This window comes from Asterias amurensis, chromosome 2 (assembly GCF_032118995.1).
Source record: "Asterias amurensis chromosome 2, ASM3211899v1".
In the NCBI taxonomy this organism is placed as follows: Eukaryota; Metazoa; Echinodermata; class Asteroidea; order Forcipulatida; family Asteriidae; genus Asterias; species Asterias amurensis.
The window spans coordinates 5,955,034-5,977,375 of NC_092649.1; the positions used below are offsets into that span (position 1 = coordinate 5,955,034).

General features: G+C 39.4%; 1 protein-coding gene across 1 annotated transcript; it reads left to right on the plus strand.

The window, feature by feature from the left end:
* Nucleotides 1–1,730: 1,730 nt before the first annotated feature.
* LOC139954410 (tumor suppressor candidate 2-like) lies at nt 1,731–21,674 on the plus strand. Its single transcript, XM_071954202.1, has 3 exons — nt 1,731–2,079; nt 14,982–15,102; nt 16,693–21,674. The coding sequence occupies exons 1-3, from the start codon at nt 1,919–1,921 to the stop codon at nt 16,756–16,758; spliced, it is 348 nt and encodes a 115-aa protein (XP_071810303.1). The 5' UTR covers nt 1,731–1,918; the 3' UTR covers nt 16,759–21,674.
* The last annotated feature ends 668 nt before the right edge of the window (nt 21,675–22,342 follow it).

Here is a 22,342-nt window from a genome sequence, read left to right on the forward strand (position 1 = left end):
TTGGTAGAGGTTGGTGGTATAAAACTTTATGAGAAACGGCTCCCTCTGAAGTGCCATATAGTTTTCGAGAAAGAAGTAATTTTCCACGAATTTGATTTCGAGACCTCAAATTTAGAACTTAAGGTCTCGAAATCAACCATGTAAACGCACACAACTTCGTGTGACACGGGTGTTTTTTTCTTTCATTATTATCTCGCAAGTTCGATGACCGATTGAGCTCAAATTTTCACAGGTTTGTTATTTTATGCATATGTTGAGATACACCTAGTGAGAAGACTGGTCTTTAACATTTACCAATAGAGTCCACTGTCTTTAAGGATCCTTATGTTTTCGAGGGAAATAGCATATCGTATGTCCTCATAAAAGTTAATAGAGTTTCAAGTTTGACCTTAATCCAATCCTTATCACGGAAAAGTTCATTTCTCTCAAGTGCCTGTTTGAAGAGTGTGTGGGAGGGTCGTGCGCAATTCATGACCATAACACATCTATCTTGAGCGTTACTCTCGAGTGTCATGAATTCCCAACCCACACACAACATACATGAATGTCACAGTAGGCCATAGGCTTCTGGGAAAAAGCTGGAAACTCCGGAGTCGGCGCAGAGGTGCAAGCCTGACCGGATATCACCACGAGGGGGCGTCTTACATGCCATAATTGTTCTAAAATATGGAGAACTAGAGATTTATAAAGACAGAACTTAGTCAAAACAGAAGAATGGATAACATTCCATATGGCGCCACCACTTTTTCACTAATTTTCACAAAAAGGATATCTCATTGAGATAAATTACATACTAGTATATTATTTCACATCGAATGAAAAAGTGGTGGCGCCATACGGAAACTTTCCCAGAAGGATTGAAAGCAACGGTCTTAATGAGGCCCAATGTTGTACTGGCACTTAAAGTTACTATTGAAAGTTTACGAACAAGATATGATGTGGCATACGATCAAAGGCTTTGATCAGTGAACTTATCAGAAAACTAGCTAAGCGCCAGCAGCCCATGCTGTATTTGTGACTGCTAGTTTCTAGTAGCAGTCACAAATTCTCCGTCCTGCTTAAAGATGCTATGTCCTGCTTAAAGATGCTGTGATTTTTGGCCCCCAAACATTAAAAAATAGATTTTTTGAGTGAATGGTATTTCAAAGAGTATCACCCGCTCTAACGAAAAAAAGTTTAACTTTTACTTTAAATGGCCAGGAACCATGAAAAAAAAATTACGTTTTAAAAACGTTTCTTATAAAACACATAAGAATTAGTCACGTGATATACAATTTTGAGCACTTCATTTTACTGCTACTAATAATTGGCGGACTTTTTCGAACAATGGCACAAATGAGAGCTTGTAACTTTCTCGACCCCCATCAAAATACCTATTGAATTTTAAACCAGAATTTGTGGGTCTAATCGGCAAAAAATCTGACATAGCATCTTTAATAGCTTTAGCCGATGAATCTGTGAAAATGTGACAGGTATATTTAAACAAAACATTAAAATACACAAACAAATAAAGAACAAACAATAATTTAAGCTTTTCATGAATTGTTTCCATATTCACACCCTGCTTATTAATTTTATTTTGATTGCAAAAACAGAAATAACTTCATCATGCATCATACGGCACTCTTTATCGGAGCAAATTATTAATAATAGCATGGAGGTAGGTAATCCTACCTCCATGATAATAGTAATGAAATGCAAATAGCACGAACACCTAAACAATTCCAAAATGGCCGCTGACATACAGTCACTTACGTCGTAGTACACCCGTCTCACCAACAACGGTAAAAGCAACACAAACAGAGACAAGAAAAGCGTCTTAAATTCATGATAGTGTCCGAAGGGACCTGCCAACTATAGTCTCCAGTCATTGTAGAATCGTTGTCAGAGAAATTCTGCTGGAAGAGCTTCCGTAATAATGGGCAACAAGAGTTCGACAATCGTGAACTCGATTACTTCACCGATATCGAACTATTTTTACGGGAGCAACGGGGGTGACTTGGGGGAGGGTGCAGACGGCGAAGGTGTGCTCGTTGGCAGGAAGCTCAAAGCCAACCCCTTTGTGCGCACGAGGAAAAGGTAATTTCACGCTAATAATGGTAAAGTGACTGAGTGATACATCTGTCTGACAGAAAATTATGTGAAAAGTGAAGTTGATTTTCGCATGTTTTTTTGTTAAATGTTAGCCCAGCAGGTTCAGTTGGACATCACATCACACACAGGACTCATCCATCAATCAAAATTTGCCTACAAATACATGAAATACAATGCAAAAACAGAGTACATGGTATGTAAAGGTCTGTACCATTATAATAGTTGCGATAACGTAACCCTCCCGCCGACAGCGTCGGCGGGAGGGTTACGTTTATTGCAAAATTTATTGCAAAAAGAAATTATAGGCCTACCCAAGTTTAATTTAAGAAGCTTCAAAGTTTCATTGTGTGTCTGACAATGAAACAAGTGATATGGGTTCAGAATTGTTCATTTTATCTGTGGATCTGGGTGACATTGGTGATCACTATATTATTATTGTAACCCTCCTGCCGACAGCGTCGGCAGGAGGAACTAGTACCATTTATTGCAAAAAGAAATTATACCCAAGTTTAAGTAGCTGCGAAGTTTCATTGTGTGTCTGACAATGAAACAAGTGATATGGGTTCAGAATTGTTCATTTTATCTGTGGATCTGAGTGACATTGGTGATCACTATATTATTATCAGGTCTCGAAGTACGCTGTTGAACATGTTGAATTTTTGAAGGGGCACTGCATTTTTCCTCTGGTAAGGGGCACCTCTCTATGTATTATGGGGAAAATGTTAATTTGTTGCTGTAGCCGTACATACATGTATGTAGGTGCTGTGGTTTATTTCGAGGCATGCATCATTTCTAAAAATATAGAAATTGACGCCCCCGTTATAACTTCCTGGATTGACTTTCTTGTGAAGACTTTCACATCCCGCATGTGCCATGTGGGTACTCAACTAATTTGTGATGTAGATGCATAGCAACAGGGCTTTGGGAAGGTACATGTATGTAGCGTCTTGGGTTTAACTCGCTCATGCATCACGTTTCCTTTTTGGTGGTGACTTGTGCTTGTGGGAAGTTATTCATGTAGCTGTAGGCCTACAGCAATGCATAATTGCGCTTGTATATGAGCATACAAAGGTCAATTGGTACACAGTGCACATGTAGCGTCCTGGATTCAACCAATTTATTCCTCCATGGTTCAACTCGCTCATGCATCATGTTTCCTTTTTGGTGGTGACTTGTGCTTGTGGGAAGTTATTCATGTAGCTGTAGGCCTACGCTTGTACATGAGCATACAAAGGTCAATTGGTACACAGTGCACGATGAATAGTGTAGTTGTTGATTATAAATGTTTGCCAAAGTAAATGTCAATCATGGATATTGTTATTTATGGAAACATAAAAAGTGTAATAATATAGACACTAGTCTTGCTCAAGGCAGTCGCATTATTCGCTCCGAAAAGACGCCGCTGTAAACCCACCCGTATACCCTGTTCATGGTGCGTGCGATCACACTGCATGACCCACCCGTATACACACTGTCACATCGTAACCGCATGCAGAGGCCGTCAGCCTTGTCGGGTCTGTATCTTCCGGGTTTAATGTGTTGTATTGAAAAAATTCCACTAGTGGAAAAAATTGGGGGGGCTCTCGGATGTGCTAGTATGCAGCTCATGAATATGTACAGTGTACATGTATATCATTCGTCAGACCTATCAGACAACACAGGATGTGAGGCAAATGAATTATTCATTTTGACGTCCAATCATGCACGCCTATCATGCTCGCTGAGCGTCCGTGGTGGTGGTGTGTGATGATGTAGACATGTCTCGTCTTTCGCAGGCATTATGGTAATGAGCTGACCGTTGGAACTCTTCGCTTATTAAAGTAATGAGGTCAGTGGCTTCAACACAGACCCTACAAGGCTGTCGGGCTGACGGCCTCCGCATGCGGATAGTGTACGGGGGCACCGTGTCGTGCGATGTTACGCAGAGTGAATACGGGTGGGTTTTATACAACGGCGGTCTTTTTTCGGAGTGAATAATTCGACTGCCTTGAGCAAGGCTATATAGACACCGGTGTGCGGCTATTTTCTAAGTTGACAAAGCGGCATTGCACAGCATTACATAAAACACACACCAACTTTATTCAACGTGCATACAACAAACTTATAAAGGGCTTGATGTCCCCTTGCGGTCCCGTTGCATTTGTAAAAAAAGTAGTACATGTATGTAGGCTAAGGCTACCATGGGTGGCCAGAGTTACATGGTCTAGGTTTTGTCATGATTGTTTTCCAATTTTGTATGAATTTCAATTAAGACTTTAAAAAGTCTTAATTGACTCTTTTTGACAATGGACCTCTCTGGCATTCAGGTTTCCTCTGTGGTGTCTTCTTCCCTGCCAGGTTTCATCTCTGTGGGGGATCCCTGTTCAAACTCAAACCGGAGCCTTGCATTGAATGTTTTTTCTCTTCAGGTCACGACTGTTAACTGTGGGAGTTGTTCTGCATGTATTATCCCAAGGGCTTCTAGGGTTTTCCTCCCACGTCGAAACCTGAAAATCTCTTCATTGTCTTCTTTAAAGTTAATAACAAATGTTTCCGTGCACGAAAAATGATTTCTCAACTCGACAACTCTGATGCAAGTCACCTCGCCCACAATGTAGCAGTGTCCCCTCTAGCAAAGTCTTCCCAATGCCAGACTCTTTTTCAATACAGCAATAATTATAAAATGATACAGTGCTAGAAGTACACTGTACAGTTCATCAGGCTGGGATCCAATGTTTGTAATTAATCTAAAATTATGCATTAAACCTTTTCTAATGAGAAAACGCCTTGGTGCCCTTGCCCTTTCAAAAACAAAGCATACAGGCCTGTTGTTTCCTTTGAAGAATATCTACCAGATCTGGAATTACATGCATAGTCTACAGATACCATGGCCTTCTCTTGCCGCGGCCTTGGTGCCCCTCCAAAAATTCCCCACACAGCCAGAGACTTAAAGATAAAGTTTCAGGCGCTCAATGATCAGTCATTACTATCATCCCATGTTTAAAAATTTATGTCAGTCCAGAATCATTATAAATAGGGCTATTAAATCTTTTCTTATCAGCCTTGTGTTGAACTTCGCTGTTTGCTCCTGAATGGGCACAGCAACTTCCCCCTGGTAACGGGCACTCTGTGAGGAAAATGTAAATTTCTATTGGTACTTTGCCATTAAGGGCACCACAACAAATGCTAGGGCACCATGGCATTTGCTGTGGGTGCCAAGGGTTATTTGGAGGCCTGCTATAATTACATTAAGTTTATGTTGATATCTAAATAGCAGAATTGTTTTTGGGCTACCACGGCACAGGTTATAATTTACACTTGAGGAAATAGAAAGAGTTGATGTTTACAGTTTGGCTTAAATGGGATTCTCAGGGCTGTATGTTTTGTTTTTGAAAGGGCAAGGGCACCAAGGCATTTTCGTCTTGGTAAAGGGCACCCTATGATGAAATTGCAAATTTGTATTGGAGCATTTCAAGGGCACCACGGCAATGACCAGGGGACACGGAGGCAATCGCCTTCGTTGCCTTCGTGAAGTATCATGCCTGGATTCTAAAGGATGCGGGGTCGATTTCTCAAAGAACTTAGAAATAGTCGGTAGGAGGTATTATAAACTTAAAGCTAATCCTAAGTAAGGATGAGCTATAAGGCTAGTCCTAACTCTTTGTGAAATTCACCGATGGTCTGTTTGGGGATGGGACTGTGATGATGAAGCCTGTCATCATCATCATTCGGCAAAGACTTGCGTCTGTGGCTGCCTTCAATAAATTCTGGGTTGTTGTACAGTTGTGAGGCAAAAGCCTTGAAAAACTAGAGTTTAAAAGGAGGGTACTCATACGCCTTCTGGTAATTTACTCAAATGTTGAAAGTAATTACCATTACAAGTGTACTTAGGAAAGTGCACTCCAGTTCTTAATAATAAAAAAAAATTGACATTTTGAGAAACAAATCTTTATGAGTTGACAAAAGAATGTAGTTCTAAAAAGAGGAATTAAAAAAAAAGAATTTTACCTTGCTCAGATTGTGTAGTATTCCAAACACAGATTTTTATGTTTCATGCTAAGACAACCTTTTGGCAATCTCAAAAACGCTACCGCCTTTTGAAAGTAAATTTCTACAGGTTACACTTGACTTTCAAGGGAGGGTACACGTTTGGTAATTGTCAAAGACCAGTCTTCTCACTTGGTGTATCCCATCAGAACCACGTACATGTAATAACAAGCCTTTGAAAATTTGGGCTCCAATGGTCATCAAGGCTGAGGAAATGATGAAAGAAAAAAACACCCCTCTTGGACGAATTTGTGTGCTTTCAGATAAGAATAAAAGACTTCTAGCTAGAATTCGTTTATTATTTTAGTGAGAAATTACCTCTTTCTCAAAAAATAGTTACTTCAGAGGGAGTCATTTCCCACAATGTTGTATACTATCAACAGCTCTCCAATGCTTGTTACCAAGTCAGTTTTTAAGGTAATATTTGTTTTGAGTAATTACCAAACGTGTGCCTTCCCTTTCATTAAAGTTCACCAGGAGGTTTTCAGTTGGCAGGTAGTGCACAGTTACCCCACTTTTGTACAGATGTCTACATTGTGTAAAGCCAGGCTTGTGTGGACAGGTGGAGAATGCATCATTTGTGAGTCATTTGAACAGTCTCTCTTTAGTTTTGGGATTAATTCTGAAAGGAAAAGTGCATTACTGTACTGTACAGTTCATGAGTTTACAACTATGTGGATACATTTTGTATCACCCCCGCCCCCACCCATCTGCTTGACAATTCAATATTCGTACACTTTGGGTTTTTAAATGATGTGATGGGTATCTCAAAAAAAAACTACACTTTTGAAATGGCTGCCAAATAATAAAATAAAATGGCACCAGTAGCCAAGTTGGTGCACATGTGTTGAGCCTGAGGCTTACATCATTCACATCAACAATGATGCACTCTCAGCCTTTGTGATGAGAACATGTACGTCTTTCCTAATAAACAAAAATTACAAGATCGGGAATCGAACCCATTCAAACTCCCCCCCCCCCCCACTGAGTTTGATGCTCTAAACCATGACTTTTCATTGTCTATTTGTTTGTTTGATTAGATGATCTTCCCATCAAGAGAACTCAGTAAACTCCCACAGTAAAGGCGAAGCTGGCAACAGCCAATCTCTCTCATACTGTACAAGCATTGGTTTAACGTCTATGATTATGAACTGCACAAATCAAGAAATTGTGATTCAGTAACTAAGACATGCTAGATGACAATATTTTTTCTAGTCATTGTGAAATCAGCGATAGCTGGGGGATTCGAACCACTTTGCCATGGTGACTTTGTCTGTCATGTCATGTGAGTTGTGTAAAATACTAATTACTTAGCTGGGGGATTCGAACCCACAACCTTGTGATTGCAAGTCTTGCAGTCTAACCAGTTGGCCTCTGTGACTTTGTCTGTATGTGTGTGTGTGTGTGAGTTGTGTAATACGGTATTACTTGGTATCTCAGTAGTGTTTTACTTATGAAGTAACCCACCCAAGATCATGTTGTACCTCGTGTGAACATGGTTGAAGGTCAATTCTTAATTAAACATCACCTCGAACGCAGCTAATCATTATTGCACCTCAGGGGCCTTTATTACTGACACAGGACACCGCTGCCAGTAACAAACATCATTTTTGATGTTATGAAATTATCAAATTTCCACCCAAAAACTGATATTGCATAAATCGTGTGTGATGTGCAAGTACATGGTAATGTGCGTGCCAATTAAGATTGTGTCAGTTTCTTGGATGTGTTCATTAATATCACCAGCCGTGACCGCTTCTACCCAAGCCGTGACCGCAATCCAAGCCGTGACTTAAATTATTGACAAAGGGCACGAAGGAGTTCCGTTCACATTCATTGAAGGCTTTTTACACTGTAGATTTTGACATTGCGTACGCTGAAACGAAACTGTGAAACCCAACTAACTTACATGTAGGAGTAGAAGAAGCAATGAAATACTAGTACCCCACTACAAAAACTACCAATGTACTATGCAATAACATTGTTCGATTAGGTAGTGTGTACTGCATCCTATTTTCAATGTCTCTTGAAAACTATGTAGAACTACTACATTTATTATAAATTTACTCTTTTTAAAAACCAGAGATGTACTTCACACTATTATCATGTCTATAGGCTACATTCCAAATCTAGGATTGTTTTGTAAATTTCGGGGCTCGAGGCTCCGGCACTGGGGATTTAACCTTACAAAGGGGGGGGGGGGGGTGCACATGTACACTTGGCAAATGCAACACAGTGAAAGAGAGTACTACATCGGATTTGCAATGACTGCCACACTGACTGACACATTTTATATTTTTAACATTAAACATGATGCCTAGAATGTTACTTTTTAAGAGGGCAAGGCCATTTTCATTTTCCATCTGAAAAGTCTATGAAAAACATTTGAAGGGGCATCAAGGCCAGGAGGGGCCACAGTGCAGGCCATGGCCCCTGTAGCTTATGTGTAATTCCAAGCCTAAATAAATACAACCTACACTGTACATTATTACATTGTACAACACTTGTCCCAACTCTAGTGCTTTTTTATTTGGGGCCTAATTTTGACATGGTAAGAGTTACAATGTAGGAAGAATTGTAGTGCATGTCAAATCTATACCATGTATACCATATACAGGTGTCATGCTTGTTGGGTCTAGCAAATTCCCTCTTAGCCTCGGTTTGGCTCTCATTCATGTCATTGGCTCTCATTCATGTCAATATTGACTCGCCTTTAAGGGGCATTTGGGTTCATGTACACGGTATACCTGTGGGGGTGCAGATGAAACATCTGTATGCGTGATGTTCGTCAGGTCAGGTTCGTCGAGAAAGTTGCCTTGGGCAATTTTATGCAGATCCAATTAATAGCTTTCTGGTCTGCCTTGGCTTGACGTTGCCGAGCTTTACTCGAGTTGAAAAAAAAGTGGATTAGAAGGTTTGGGGGGGGGGGGGTGTTGGCAGCGTTGGCAGTTGGCAGCGTGTATGATGGCCACTGAATTCTTCCAAAACTGCTAAGGATGAACACTGTACTGGATATTTTATAACTCTACCAGAGTTTTGCCCATACTACCACCACTACAGTGTTCAGTCTACACACATTGTACATGGGCTTATAATGACATCTTTGATTAGAGGACAAGTCCATTTTCCTTAGTCATGTTAGTACAGGTTGTACATTTACAACAGGCTTGAAATGTCATCTTTGTGAGGGCAAGTCCATTTTCTTTTTGCAAAGGGCACATCTAACAACAATTCTTAAAGTCTATGGGAGTCTGTTGATTGAACACCGAGGCCAAGACGGGGGAAACAGAGGCCTCTGTTTTTAATTCAAAGCCTGCTATCAATACCAATCCGTATCACAAGCAGGCCTGACACTTCAAGGAGGCAACAAAGGCGATTGCCTCTACATGTCCTCTGGTCATTGCCTTGGTGCCCTTCTCTTGAAATGCTCCAGTAGAAATTTACAAGTTCCTTATAGGGTGCCCTTTACCAAGGAGAGAATGCCTTGGTGCCCTCGCCCTTTTAAAAAATGAGGCACACAGGCCTGCACCAGCCCTGTAATGTTTATGAATAGCTTTTGTTCCTACATGGAGGCTCAAGCCAACTTGGTGTGTTGTGGCTGGGCGACCAGTTCCTAGATGCACTGGTGTTTCTGATCAACAGAGTGTAGGTTCTAATCCCGTCTTGGCACCAAGTAAGACTTCTCACCATTACTGCTTCGTCCTTCAGATGAGTTGAAAACAGTACATACATAGTACAGTATGTAGGTCCTGTGTTTTTTGGAATAAATGTAAAAGAACCTCGTCATTAATCGTTTAAAAGAGAAGGAGGTATGCCCCAGTGTTTCTGGCATGGTTGGCTGCATAAAGTTTGCATCATCACAGCCCACAGCACATGTATCATTTTTGCAAGGTGAAAGTACAATGTACTAAATAGGGTCTTATAATTCCAAATATAGGTCTTCATACCTGTAGAAAAAAATATTTAAAATGGGTGCTTTGGGACGCCCTTTACATGTAGGTCTGCAAAGCACTGTGTAATAGTAATATTATGAATTTGTTTACCTCGACCCTTTCCCAAGTACAGCAGTACTTGATGGTAAGGGAATTGCCGCTAAAACCATCTAGCATGTCTAGAGCATTAACCAGTATTGGCGTTAACCCGCTCAGCCAAAGCAATACAAGCACTCTGACTCAATCCACAATGACACATTTACCACAAACCAATCAAGATTGCCAATACTCAAGTGAGTTGGAAAGCGATGCCAGAAAGTTAGCAGCAAAAATAAGCTTTATGGTCTGTTGGGATTCAAGGAAAAAGAATTAGGTTAATATGGGTGACTGATGGGAGAGAAGTCGTCATGGATTAAATGGTTGGATTAGATCGGATTTCTGTTGACGTGTACCAATGTACAGTAGGTCATAATTTTGATTGAAGAAAGAAAACTGCGACTTTGTCCGAATGCCTTTCTACATGTACTTTTCCTGTGGTGACACTTTTTTTCATTTCTCGGTAGGCCTAATAGGGTGTTCTTGATTTGAATGAAAATCCAACTGTAATTTAAATGTGTACCTAGGTTAAATTATTCAGTGAATTTCATGCATGCTTGGAAATTAAAATGCAACAATGTTAGATTAAAAAGACTTTGTCTGAATGCGTCGGGTGACGCTTTTTTAATTTCTTTGTAATCTCGATATTCTTGATTTTAATGAATCCATTCTGTACTTGTTATTCAGTGGATGAAAATCCGATTGTAATTTATGTATACAGGTTAAATTATTCAGTGAATTTCATGCATGCTTGGAAATTAAAATGCAACAATGTTAGATTAAGAAGACTTTGTCTGAGTGCGTCTGGTGATGCTTTTTTAATTTCTTTGTAATCTTGATACTCTTGATTTTAATGAAAATCCATTCTGTAATAAAAGTTATTCAGTGGATTTCATGCAATGTATGCTTGGAAATTCAAATGCAACAATGTTAGATTGAAGACAGCGACTTTGTCTGAGTGCCTTACTGTGAGTGGTGCACTTTTTGATATTGTAGATTGTATTGTAATTCTGATATTGTAGATTTATTTGAATGAAAATCCAACAGTGATACAAATTATTCAGTGGACTTCATGCATTGTTTGCCTGGAAATTTAAAGGCGATAATGTGGAGAAAAATCAATCTGTCAGAAAAGCTTTTTTAAAACATGTTAACGGAATCTTAAAAATCATGATCTTGAAGGCTGTGAATTGCTGGCTGAGATGGAGAAGAAAACGTCTCTCCTTTGTTCCTGTATGTGTAGCTAAGAACCTCTCATCTGTAGATGTACAGAAATGTCCTTGTGTACATGTAGCACCCCTGTTTTTCAAATTCCTCTATGGAGACCTTTTGTGTTCGCTTTTCAGTTTCCATATAACTGATCAAATGAAAAAAAAAATCTGTAGTAACCTTTGACTTTGCCTGCTGCTGCCTTTGCCGCTACAACCCCCCCCCCCCCTTTGCCTGCTGCTGCCTTTGCCGCTACAACCCCCCCCCCCCCTCCCTTTAGCCTTTAAAGAACTCCTACTCCTAGGCGGAACCTTGTGTATATACAGCTGCGTTCATGTGTACTTGTCCTTTTGCTGGAATGGGACTGTACTGCATCAAAGAGTGCAGAATGCGCAGACTATCGAGATAATGAAATGAGAATTTACTTTTGTTTCCTATCTTTCATTTATTGAATTTCAATCATAGGTATTATTTCTGTAATTGAACTGAAATTGTGCGATGTGAAATGTGAACGTTGTCTTTCGACATCAGTTATTTAGTTTATCTATCAATCTAATTGCTCCCTTGTGGCTCTTTTTGTGTGATTAAAATTCAAGAGACTTTCTAGAGTTACCTATAAAACCAACGTATGTGGCTCTTTCCTGTATGATTTGTAATTTAGTTTCTGATTCCATTTGTTTTTATTGTGTCAGGTAAACAAATTATCATTCTTTTATCTTTTATTGATCTTTATATTTTTTTCAGCAACTTGAGTTCCTTATTGCAGCATTGGCAACACAAGACTCCGTTGTTATATACAAATAACTTTAGCGGTTGTAATCTCTCCTTATCTGCCTAGACTTGTGAACAAGTCGTTAAATGTCTGTCGCAGGTGATAGCGTTCCAACTCTCGCCGGGATTCCACCATTAATCCCGTTACACTGGCGATTTTTTCGCCTATCACGACTACGGTCCAATCTTCAGCCAGCAGCTTCACGCGAGTGAGCAGTGATCTACATTAGCAATGGCAGTATTTTAACGGGGAAACCTGAACCATGATGCCATCACCTTGACTGAACTATCTCATCACAACATACCAATAACGACTTGTCCACAAGTCTAGTATAGTATCTGCCTGGAATAAAACTAAAGAATGGCAGGTGATATTCTGATCACTAAAGTTAGATTGTATTGTTATAGCAGCTGTGATTAGTCAAAAGGGAAGTGATTAAAGGACGATTTATTGCCATCTCCCTTTGGTCACTAATTAGCCCTATAACCATTCTGGACACATCAAAGTCTGACTTCATACCATCATAATCAGAGTGCAACAGTTTTGGGTTTGAGTTACTAGGCCTGTATGCTTCGTTTGGAAAGGGCAAGAGCCCTTTTCTCTTAGGTAAAGGGCACCCTAATGTATGAGGATTTTGTAAATTTCTACTGTCCATTTCAATGGCACCAAGGCAATAAATGACCAGGGGCATGGAGGCAGGTCTGAAGTGACCATAATGAGGGTTTGCCCTTCACTTGTTCAGTTTTCAGTGACTACATGGACTAGGCAACAGGACCAGTTAGCTTGTCCATTCACTAGTCCCTACTCCCTATGCTTTTGCTCTTGTCCATACATTCAAATTAAGATGCTTTTCAAAACTTGGAGTGAAGTCCTCCAATGTTTAACTTGAATTTGGCCAGCGAACCACTGTTTACAGAACGCTGGGAGGTACATGTACATGTACATGTAGGTTTTTTGAGAATGAGAAAGTGACCCAATGTCCTCTCTGCCTAAATGAAGGATTTAGAAGGTCTGTATGTACAGGGGTACAAATGTCTGTATGTACAGGGGTACAAATGTCTGTATGTACAGGGGTACAAATGTCTGTATGTACAGGGGTACAAATGTCTGTATGTACAGGGGTACAAATGTCTGTATGTACAGGGGTACAAATGTCTGTATGTACAGGGGTACAAATGTCTGTATGTACAGGGGTACAAATGTCTGTATGTACAGGGGTACAAATGTATGTATGTACAGGGGTACAAATGTCTGTATGTACAGGGGTACAAATGTCTGTATGTACAGGGCTACAAATGTCTGTATGTACAGGGCTACAAATGTCTGTATGTACAGGGGTACAAATGTCTGTATGTACAGGGGTACAAATGTATGTATGTACAGGGCTACAAATGTCTGTATGTACAGGGCTACAAATGTCTGTATGTACAGGGCTACAAATGTCTGTATGTACTGGGGTACAAATGTCTGTATGTACAGGGGTACAAATGTTTGTATGTACAGGGGTACAAATATCTGTATGTACAGGGGTACAAATATCTGTAAGGGGTACAAATGTAGACCCAAAAAGCATGTGTTCATAATAATAATAGTGGCTTCTTTATAGTGCTCATATCCATCACTCAGTGACGCTCAAGGCGCTTTAACATTCAGTTTTTTCCTACTACAGTATTGTAGTGTACATTTTGAAGTATGAGAGTAAGCGAAAATGTACATGTTGCACCGTGTAATCGTTTACAAGGTGCTGTGGCTGTGGCTGTGGTTCTTTATGCATACAAAACACACAGGACCAATGGCTTTGTAACATGTAACATGTACATGTACGACAGTACGTCCCATCCAAAAAACTGAGCACAATATGTTGCTTGTAGGACACAAGTGTCACTGGGACTCGAACCCACACTCTCTGAACAGAAACACCAGAGCTGGACTCAGTTGCTGTTGTCAGCTCACCCAGAACGAGTCACAAGGTCAAGCATTCCAATCAGGGGTTTTTCCATTACAGCACCCAGGCTCTGGAATTCACTCCCTGAAAACCTCAGGGAAATACATAACATCTCCATCTTTTAGCAGCAACTCAAGACACACCTGTTCACACTTGCTTTCCCTAACACTTGAGAATTCCCTCTTTTCCATCTTGACCGGCGCCTTTGAATGGTTTTACACCAGATTTAGTGCGCCTTTGTAAATGCTGTGTAATTATTATTATTAATCTTAAATCTAAGTAGGATATAGATCGTATTGAAAGCCCTTTTTGCTATGAAAAGTCGCCATCTTGTAGGGCAAACCGTATGCGCGTCTAAACCCGTACATCATCACAGCACGCAGCACCCAACACTCCCGGTTTGATTTCTACGGCACATGCACGCACCACACACACACACGCATAGATGCCATCTTGTAGGTCAGATATTTGAGCCGCGCGGCGTCATGTTCAATATGGTTTATAGACCTTTCTTTTGTTGATGAACAAACCGCCTTGGTTGCCTTGGTCGGCCGAATGTTAGTAAAGCACTCAATCGTAAAAACAGATGATTCAACAAAATTCAACATTTTCTGCAAATTTTCAATTAAATAAAATACCTCTCATGATAAGTTGCTTTGTTTTAAAAAAAATTAACAAATTTTGTGACATTGTTACCAAACATAGCGATCTATTCTTGATTTGCACTTATGGCTTTCTAAAGTTTTCCAATCTGGGGTGACAAAAACTTGGGCTGTGACGAAGGTCACCTGAAGGCAAAAAGTCCAGTGTAATTATGGTTTTAAGGGATTTCAATGTTAATTTTAGGAAATGACATTTCGAACAATGATTCTGATTGGTGTTTTTTCTTCTTCTTTTTCTGAAACAGTTCCGAGTTCTATGATGAAGACGGACATGTAGCTCACGAGTTCTATATTGAGATTCCTGGATCAAAGAGACGGAAGATGAAAGCTGGAATGATGAGAATTTATACAAATCTTAAACCACAGGTAAACCCAAAACTGTTCCAAGGTTTTACTTACGCTGTACAGTTTTTCTACGTCTGGTTATCTTAAATGTGGAAGGTTGTGGCCTGTGGGTTCGAACCCCTCTCTGGTACCTAGGGAATTTCTGCCTCAATGGACTCAAGAAAACCAGGCTTGATATTCTTCCTACATGTTCATGCACATGTACTTAAAGGAACACGTTGCCTTGGATCGGACGAGTTGGTCTATAAAAAGCGTTTGAAACCGTTTGTTATGAAATGTGTATGGTTAGAAAGATGTTTTAAAAGTAGAATATAATGATCCACACAAGTATCACTCAAAATTGCACGGTTTTCTTTTTACGTCGCGAACTATCACGGTCGGCCATTTATGGGAGTCAAAATTTTGACTCCCATAAATGGCCGACCGTGTTAGTCGACGAGGTAAAAAGAAAACCACGCAATTTCGAGGCATATTTGTGTAGATCATTGTATTCTACTTTTACAATATCTTTCTAACCATATACATTTTACAACAAACGGTTACAGAACGCTTTTCAAAGACCAACTCGACCGATCCAAGGCAACGTGTTCCTTTAAAGGGAAGGTATAAAGTTGGGAATCACTCTGAAGCAACTTAATTTGTCTTTCCTGTAACACATGTAGTTCAGGGGAGGGATGTGATTTCTCTGTTGGTCATGTTTGTAACCAGAATGGGAAAATATTTCATGGGCTTCTTCCAAAATGTGGCTTCGGCTGCAGCTTTGGCTTCCCGGCTCTATCACTGGCTTGGTTGCCGGGTTCGCTATTGATGTTGGATCAGTATGCATTTGCACCATGCTCCAACATCAAACATGTCAAACAAAGCCCAGAGCCAGGCTGGAACCAAAGCCGAGGTTTAGAAAATGCTCAAGTTATGAAGTTTGGTGGTTCTAAATACAGCCAACGTCAGGCATGTGAGATTCCCTTTTAAAGACAATGGACACTATTGGTAATTGTCAAAGACAAGTCTTCTCACTTGGTGTATCTCAACATATGCATAAAATAACAAACCTGTGAAAATTTGAGTTCAATTGGTCATCGAAAGTGCAAGATAACGATGAAAAAAAAAACCTTGTCACACGAAGTTGTGTGCTTTTAGATGCTTGATTTCGAGACCTCAAATTCTAAACTTGAGGTCTCGAAATCAAATTCTTGGAAAATTAATTCTTTCTCGTAAACTACGTCACTTCAGAGGGAGCCATTTCTCACAATGTTTTATACTATCAACCTCTCCCCATAACTCATTACCAAGTAAGGTTTTATGCTGATAATTATTTTGAGTAATTACCAATATTGTCCACTGCCTTTAAGCTGATTTCATCTTCTTTAGTTTTGATTTTCCTCTTTATTTGTCTACACTTTCTTATGTACAAAAGTGTAGGAATATTGTTATTAATATTATCTTTTCCTCTTACCTCTTACCTCTTCTTGCTGTGCTACGGTTGTTTTAGGAGAAAAGCTTTTCTTCTGAAGACGGTCAACGCATACTGATCGCAATGTTGAGTTGCTACACCACTGGTAGTAATAAGTTTTTGTCTTGATATTGTTTATTTGTTTGTTTTTCCCTAAACAGGGAGAGATCACCCTTGATCCACCTAGACTTCGACCCGAACTGCCAATAATCTTGTGCCAAGTATGACAGAGGTCATGACCTAGGTTTGACCCAGGTCACAGGTCAGTTTTATTAAACAGCTTTGCCTGAGAATAGACCCCATGTGCTGATTGCTCAAAAGACAGAATGTAGACTCCTTCTCGAGGAGGTTTTTGTATTTTGGATAGTATGGATGAAAGCCAGTGACATTGGGTAGCTTCTGTGCCATGTGTGCATTGCCATGTTTCATCAATCTACGCTTGAATGTGGCACCTTCCAAATAAACACACATGAAATCAAATCTTTCATCAAGGGTTTCTTGAAATTGCCCTTCGAAAGATTCACAACATATGGCAGGTAGTTTCAAACAATCTCTGAATACGCTGACTATCCAAAAATCAAGGGATCCATTTTGGAACTGCTGAGAGTCTGTATTTATCACTGAACTAACTCCTCATTTTAAAAGGCGTTATGGTTTTACCATATCCAACACTTCCAGAAGCTTTGGTGGTGCCGAATTGTTGTGTTGTCAATTAATATTAGTGCCAAAGTCTATCATTCAAGATGCATCACTCGATATTTGAAATGTTGAGGGTACAAAATTGATACAAATATCATATAGCTACATAGCTATATATCATAATATAAAAATAGACTTTCATTTCACTGAGTGAAAGAAACCTGTCAGGGATTAGTAATAAATACTAAGTTAAAAGATATAAATGAGTTACCATCCGGACCCACCATTGTTGCCAGCACATGCATTTGCATTTGTCAAATGTATTTTGTTTATTGTGTGTGGCAAAAAAAGAGTATTATATGGCTTTCAACTTTCATCTGTCAACGATCTTTCAGAGAAAAAAAAAATGAAAATGTTGCGGTCTTTCTGTGATTTAGAGGGTCGATACAGCTTTAGTACATAACTTATTGAGACAGGTACTCAAGTTCTATATGAATCAACATTGAGTGTACTCTCAGGCAAAGTCTGTTTAGGTTCATCAATGTCTGTATGTAAATAAACAAGATTATTTATGGAGTCTGGAAATCGAGAATGAACTTTACGGAAATCATCGTGAAACATTTATGGAGAGTTATACGGAGAGGCCGGCTTGGGGAGAGAATGTGATTGCCGGTGTACTGGTGTAGGTGACGTCTCTCTTCCGCGGTGCACAAAAATTATGCAGTCGTATTAGGGTCAGCGATCCCACTCAAGATGCAGACGGGATGAATGTTAAGATGCAACAAGAAAATGGAGAGAAGATGAAGAAGAAAAAAAATTAAGACATTAAAATTCTTCTGTGATACTATGCGGAGATAATCAGAACCGTCGAGGGAAAGGAAGTGGAAATTAGGTTTAAAGGGAAGCAATATGCAAGAAGTTGAAGGGGTACATGTACCTTCCACAATGTATATGGATGGTTAGTAAACTGCTTTTGCTAAGTGAGATTTATCTATGCTAAGCGGATTTGATGATAAGCAGAATGATTGTATGCATTGCATTGTCTTGAGTGTAATAATTCATGTGTGTAAGATATTTCTTAAAATTTGAATGCAGGTTCTGTTTAAATTGTCTCATAATGTTCTTCTGCTTATCTTGAGTGTTATACCATAAGAACTAATTCATAACTGTAAAGTTTTCTTACTGATATGTTTCTTGTAGTTTGTGATAGGGACACAGTACGAACAGGAGATGTGTACTGGGACCCTTCACAAAGTGAATGTTGTCATTTTGTGTTTTACACACTAAAAACTGTGGCCGTATCCAAATTGGTGCTACATGTACACGTGTACATGTACTGCTATGGTTACCACTGTTGCTAAGGGTGTCGGTAAGGATGTCCAGGATGTCCTATACTTTAACGCATGATGATGATGATGATGATGATGATTTGGAAATCTAGCCAAAGCCGTAGCGGTAGCCATTGCTGCCAATTTGGACTTGGCTTGTTATTGACACTGGCCTCAGAGCTCAAAATGTTTCTAGAGGTGGGAAGTAGTTTTTTGACATTACTTGGTCCGAGACTGAGTCGATGCATGTAAAGTGGTAACTTTCACAAACACTTAACAAGTGCAAAAACTAGTTAATGGCCTGACGTTTTCCACGCCAGCAAAGTCTTTCTCAAAGGCTAAATGATGGTTGTGTTGTGTCATCTAGCCTTCAAGAGAGACTCTGCTAGGGTCAAAACATCAGGCCATTAACTATTTTTTATTTATTTACACAAGTTGTATGGCATACATTGAATGTGTAGGTCCATTTGGTTGGTAAGCAGCTTGCAACAGCTTATTCTGTTTTCTCTTTCACAAACACAAACATACTTTTATACATAGAGTTGTAGGGACTTGCTATTGTTGTGCTATTATTCTCTTTTCTAAAGAATCCACTTGTGGGGACCCAGTTCAATGAAGAATAATGTTGTTGGGACCTTTGTTTCATTGTGTAATGGTACCCACAGCTCTTACCAGTTTTGCAATGTGCAGGTTTTTCTCACAGATTGCATCACAAAATGCCCCAAGTCCAATTTAATATAAAGCTGTTCATTGTAAGCTTTTTTGTGCCTATTGAGACAGATGTGTACGAGTACAAGTGGATTTTGTGAATATTTAATGGTGAGTTTTGATTTAGCAATGAAAATATGCATTGCTGCATCTCTTACTTCAACGGGTGGTCAGGTTGGCGTAGTGATATATCTCTCCTTGCCTTCAACCTCTGCGGCTCTTGTTCGCATCCTGCCGGAGGCACTTTTTGGATTGGGTTGTCAATCCCTATCAGATTGCATGAGTTTTCCTTGGAATAATTCTCTAGGGTTTCCTCTAAGCTATCAAACTGAAACCTCCTTCCTTGGTTTCTATCCATTGGGTTCTTGGCTAGTACAGTTAATAATTTAAATGAAATGGAATCTGCTTACAAGAACTGCCATCGAGTAAGCAGTTTTGTTTTGATTACGTTAAGCAGTGCTTTTTTAATCAGAATGAATGGCCACCCTGTAGGCTGTTTAGCTTACAGGTTTCATGAAGTTGGAACCCATCGGTTGAAAAACAATTAAGTCTTCTTAAAGTGTATTCAAGAGTCATAAATTGATTGCCCTTAAGTTTGATGAGCGGGGGACGGTCACACCGGAAGTTTGAAGTGACCGTGTAAGTAGCAAAATGTCTTAAGAATGCGATTACACACGAAAGAATGCACTTAAACATTGACACTTGATTAATATTTTATCAGTCTTAATCAATATAGAAGTAGTCTCCCACGTTATGGGGTCAGTTAGAGGTCGATAAGTCAGGATGGAATGTGAGTTGTACTTGGGGAGTTTGGCAATGTCTCAGCAATTTCAGAGTTGGATGGTAATGATTTCAACACGGACGAAGATAAACCAACCATCAATTGATAAATGGGTTCAAGGATGGGTCGCTCGCTTCACTGTCTCCCAACTATTATCTTCAAGATATACATAAAATTATATCAAGTAATAAACCACAAACTGTCTTAAAGACATGATAAATGATTGTCATGGGAGGGATTTTTGGTGACGAGTATTTAGTTTCAATTCATGAAGTAGTGAACCACAAGGGAAACTGGCTGGATAAATTTAAAATACTTTGGGGTTGAAAAAAAGAGAAATACACTAGAATGGGATTTGAAACACTGACCTCTGGATTTTGGTATTACGCATTACCATCTGAGCTATATATAGACCTCTGTTGGTGGTCTTCCTTTTTTTGTTATTTTTTTTTTCTTTAAATTTTTTTTCAGGGGTGCCAGTCAGAATTCTGTCAACCCTGGTGCGATTCCCACCTGAGACCATTGCCTTGTATGGATTGGATTAGGTTTCCAGTCCCTACCCTCCCACATCTTAAACTTTAATGTTTCATCTTATTTCCTATTTATCCTGTATTGACGCTAGTTATGTCAGATGTGAAAGCAAATAAATCTATTTGGCAAGGTATACCAAGGGACCAAGCATCCCTCTGAATGATTTAGTGTTCATTTCATGAAAATTAGCTTTTATCCTTCCAAAAGAACCTTGGCGTAACAGGACAAGACCTGTGGTCTACATTGTACTTCAAGCATTACTTGTTGTTAAAAAAATGTTTATAACCTTCCAGAATTTGTTTAATTTTCCAAATTGAATGTGACAGAAGTCTGTAAGAGAACTCAGTATGGGGAAAGTGGAACAGCCCCCACCCCTGTAAAAGTAAAGAATATTTGAAAAATAACTAATAAATGGTTGACTGAGGAATGGACAAGCTTGCGAAAAACTGCTTACCATTCGAAAGACCAGGGCAAAATCTTATGACGGTGTTAAGCAGAAAATACTGCTTAGCAAATTTCTTTGCTAAGCACAAGACAAGTGGAGCCCCAGTTGCAACAATGTAAACTTTGTGGAATTTGGACTGGAACCCAGTATTGGTTAAGCAAGATTTGTATGTGCTTAGCACTTTTTGTGTGGTTTACAGGTTTTATCAAAATGAGCGGAGGTAATGTGAATGGAACATTTTCAGGCCTCGTGAGTTTAAAAATCATGTACGAGTTAAGACATTCAGTTGAGGCAAATTACTATAACAGGTTCCACCTATGGAAAATTGGTTGTGTACTGCTATTTTATTTATAATTCTTTGCACAAACTGGTGATGAAAGGTCATTGTGACCCAAGCATACCCTCTGAGAAAGACTCTGCTTGGGCGGAAACATGAGGCCATGAAACAATTTCACATTTATTCCACAGGTCATTTTGTTTGGTTAGCAGTTTGAAAAAGCTGTCCTTTTTTCCATTTTGTACGACTCATTTTTAATAGTACAAGTATAAATGTCGCACAAGTGCAAAATTTTATAGATTTTAAGACATGTTGAGATGTGAATTAACAGATAATGTGTGGTTTGAGTTGAGTGTTTAAAGATGTTGTTACTACAGTTTTAATATACAGTATGGATTGTGTAAAGAGTGTAATTAAAATATTAAAGGCCTATTCAGAAGAAAATTAACATCTAATGTCAGTTTGATAAGTTCTTTTTCCAAATAAGGATGCTGCACTTTATACTTAAGCAGGGAACGGTCAATCCTCCTACTGTTTGACCATTCATTATTATCCACTGTGGTTTTGAATGTTGCGGTAGTGTAGGCCAGCCTGCACTATATCATGTGGTGAATGCATTTACATAGAACATGGTCAACCCTCCTACTGTCTGACCACTCAATATAATCCAATGTGGTTTTTAATGACGGGTGTATTTTTTTCCAGCTTACATTATAAAATCATGTGGTGAATGAATCTAGTATTCATGTCATGTGGATGCATTGTCTCAGTTCACGGTCGACCTGCCTACTGTATAACCCGTCAATATCATCCACTGGTTTTGAATGATGCACTTTTATATATAGCATGTGGTGAATGCCTCTGCACAATACACAGTCAACCCTCCTACTTTCTGACCATTCAATATCATCAACTGTTGTTTGGAATCATGCACTGCCAGCCTGCAATGTTAAACTCCATTATGTGAGTGCATATGAATAGTACATGGTCAACCCTCCTACTGTCTAACCATTCAATATCATGCAACCACCTTGGGTTTTGGATGATATGCCAGCCTGCAATTTTAAACCCAAATTGTGAATGCTTTTCGCTACATCTTGTA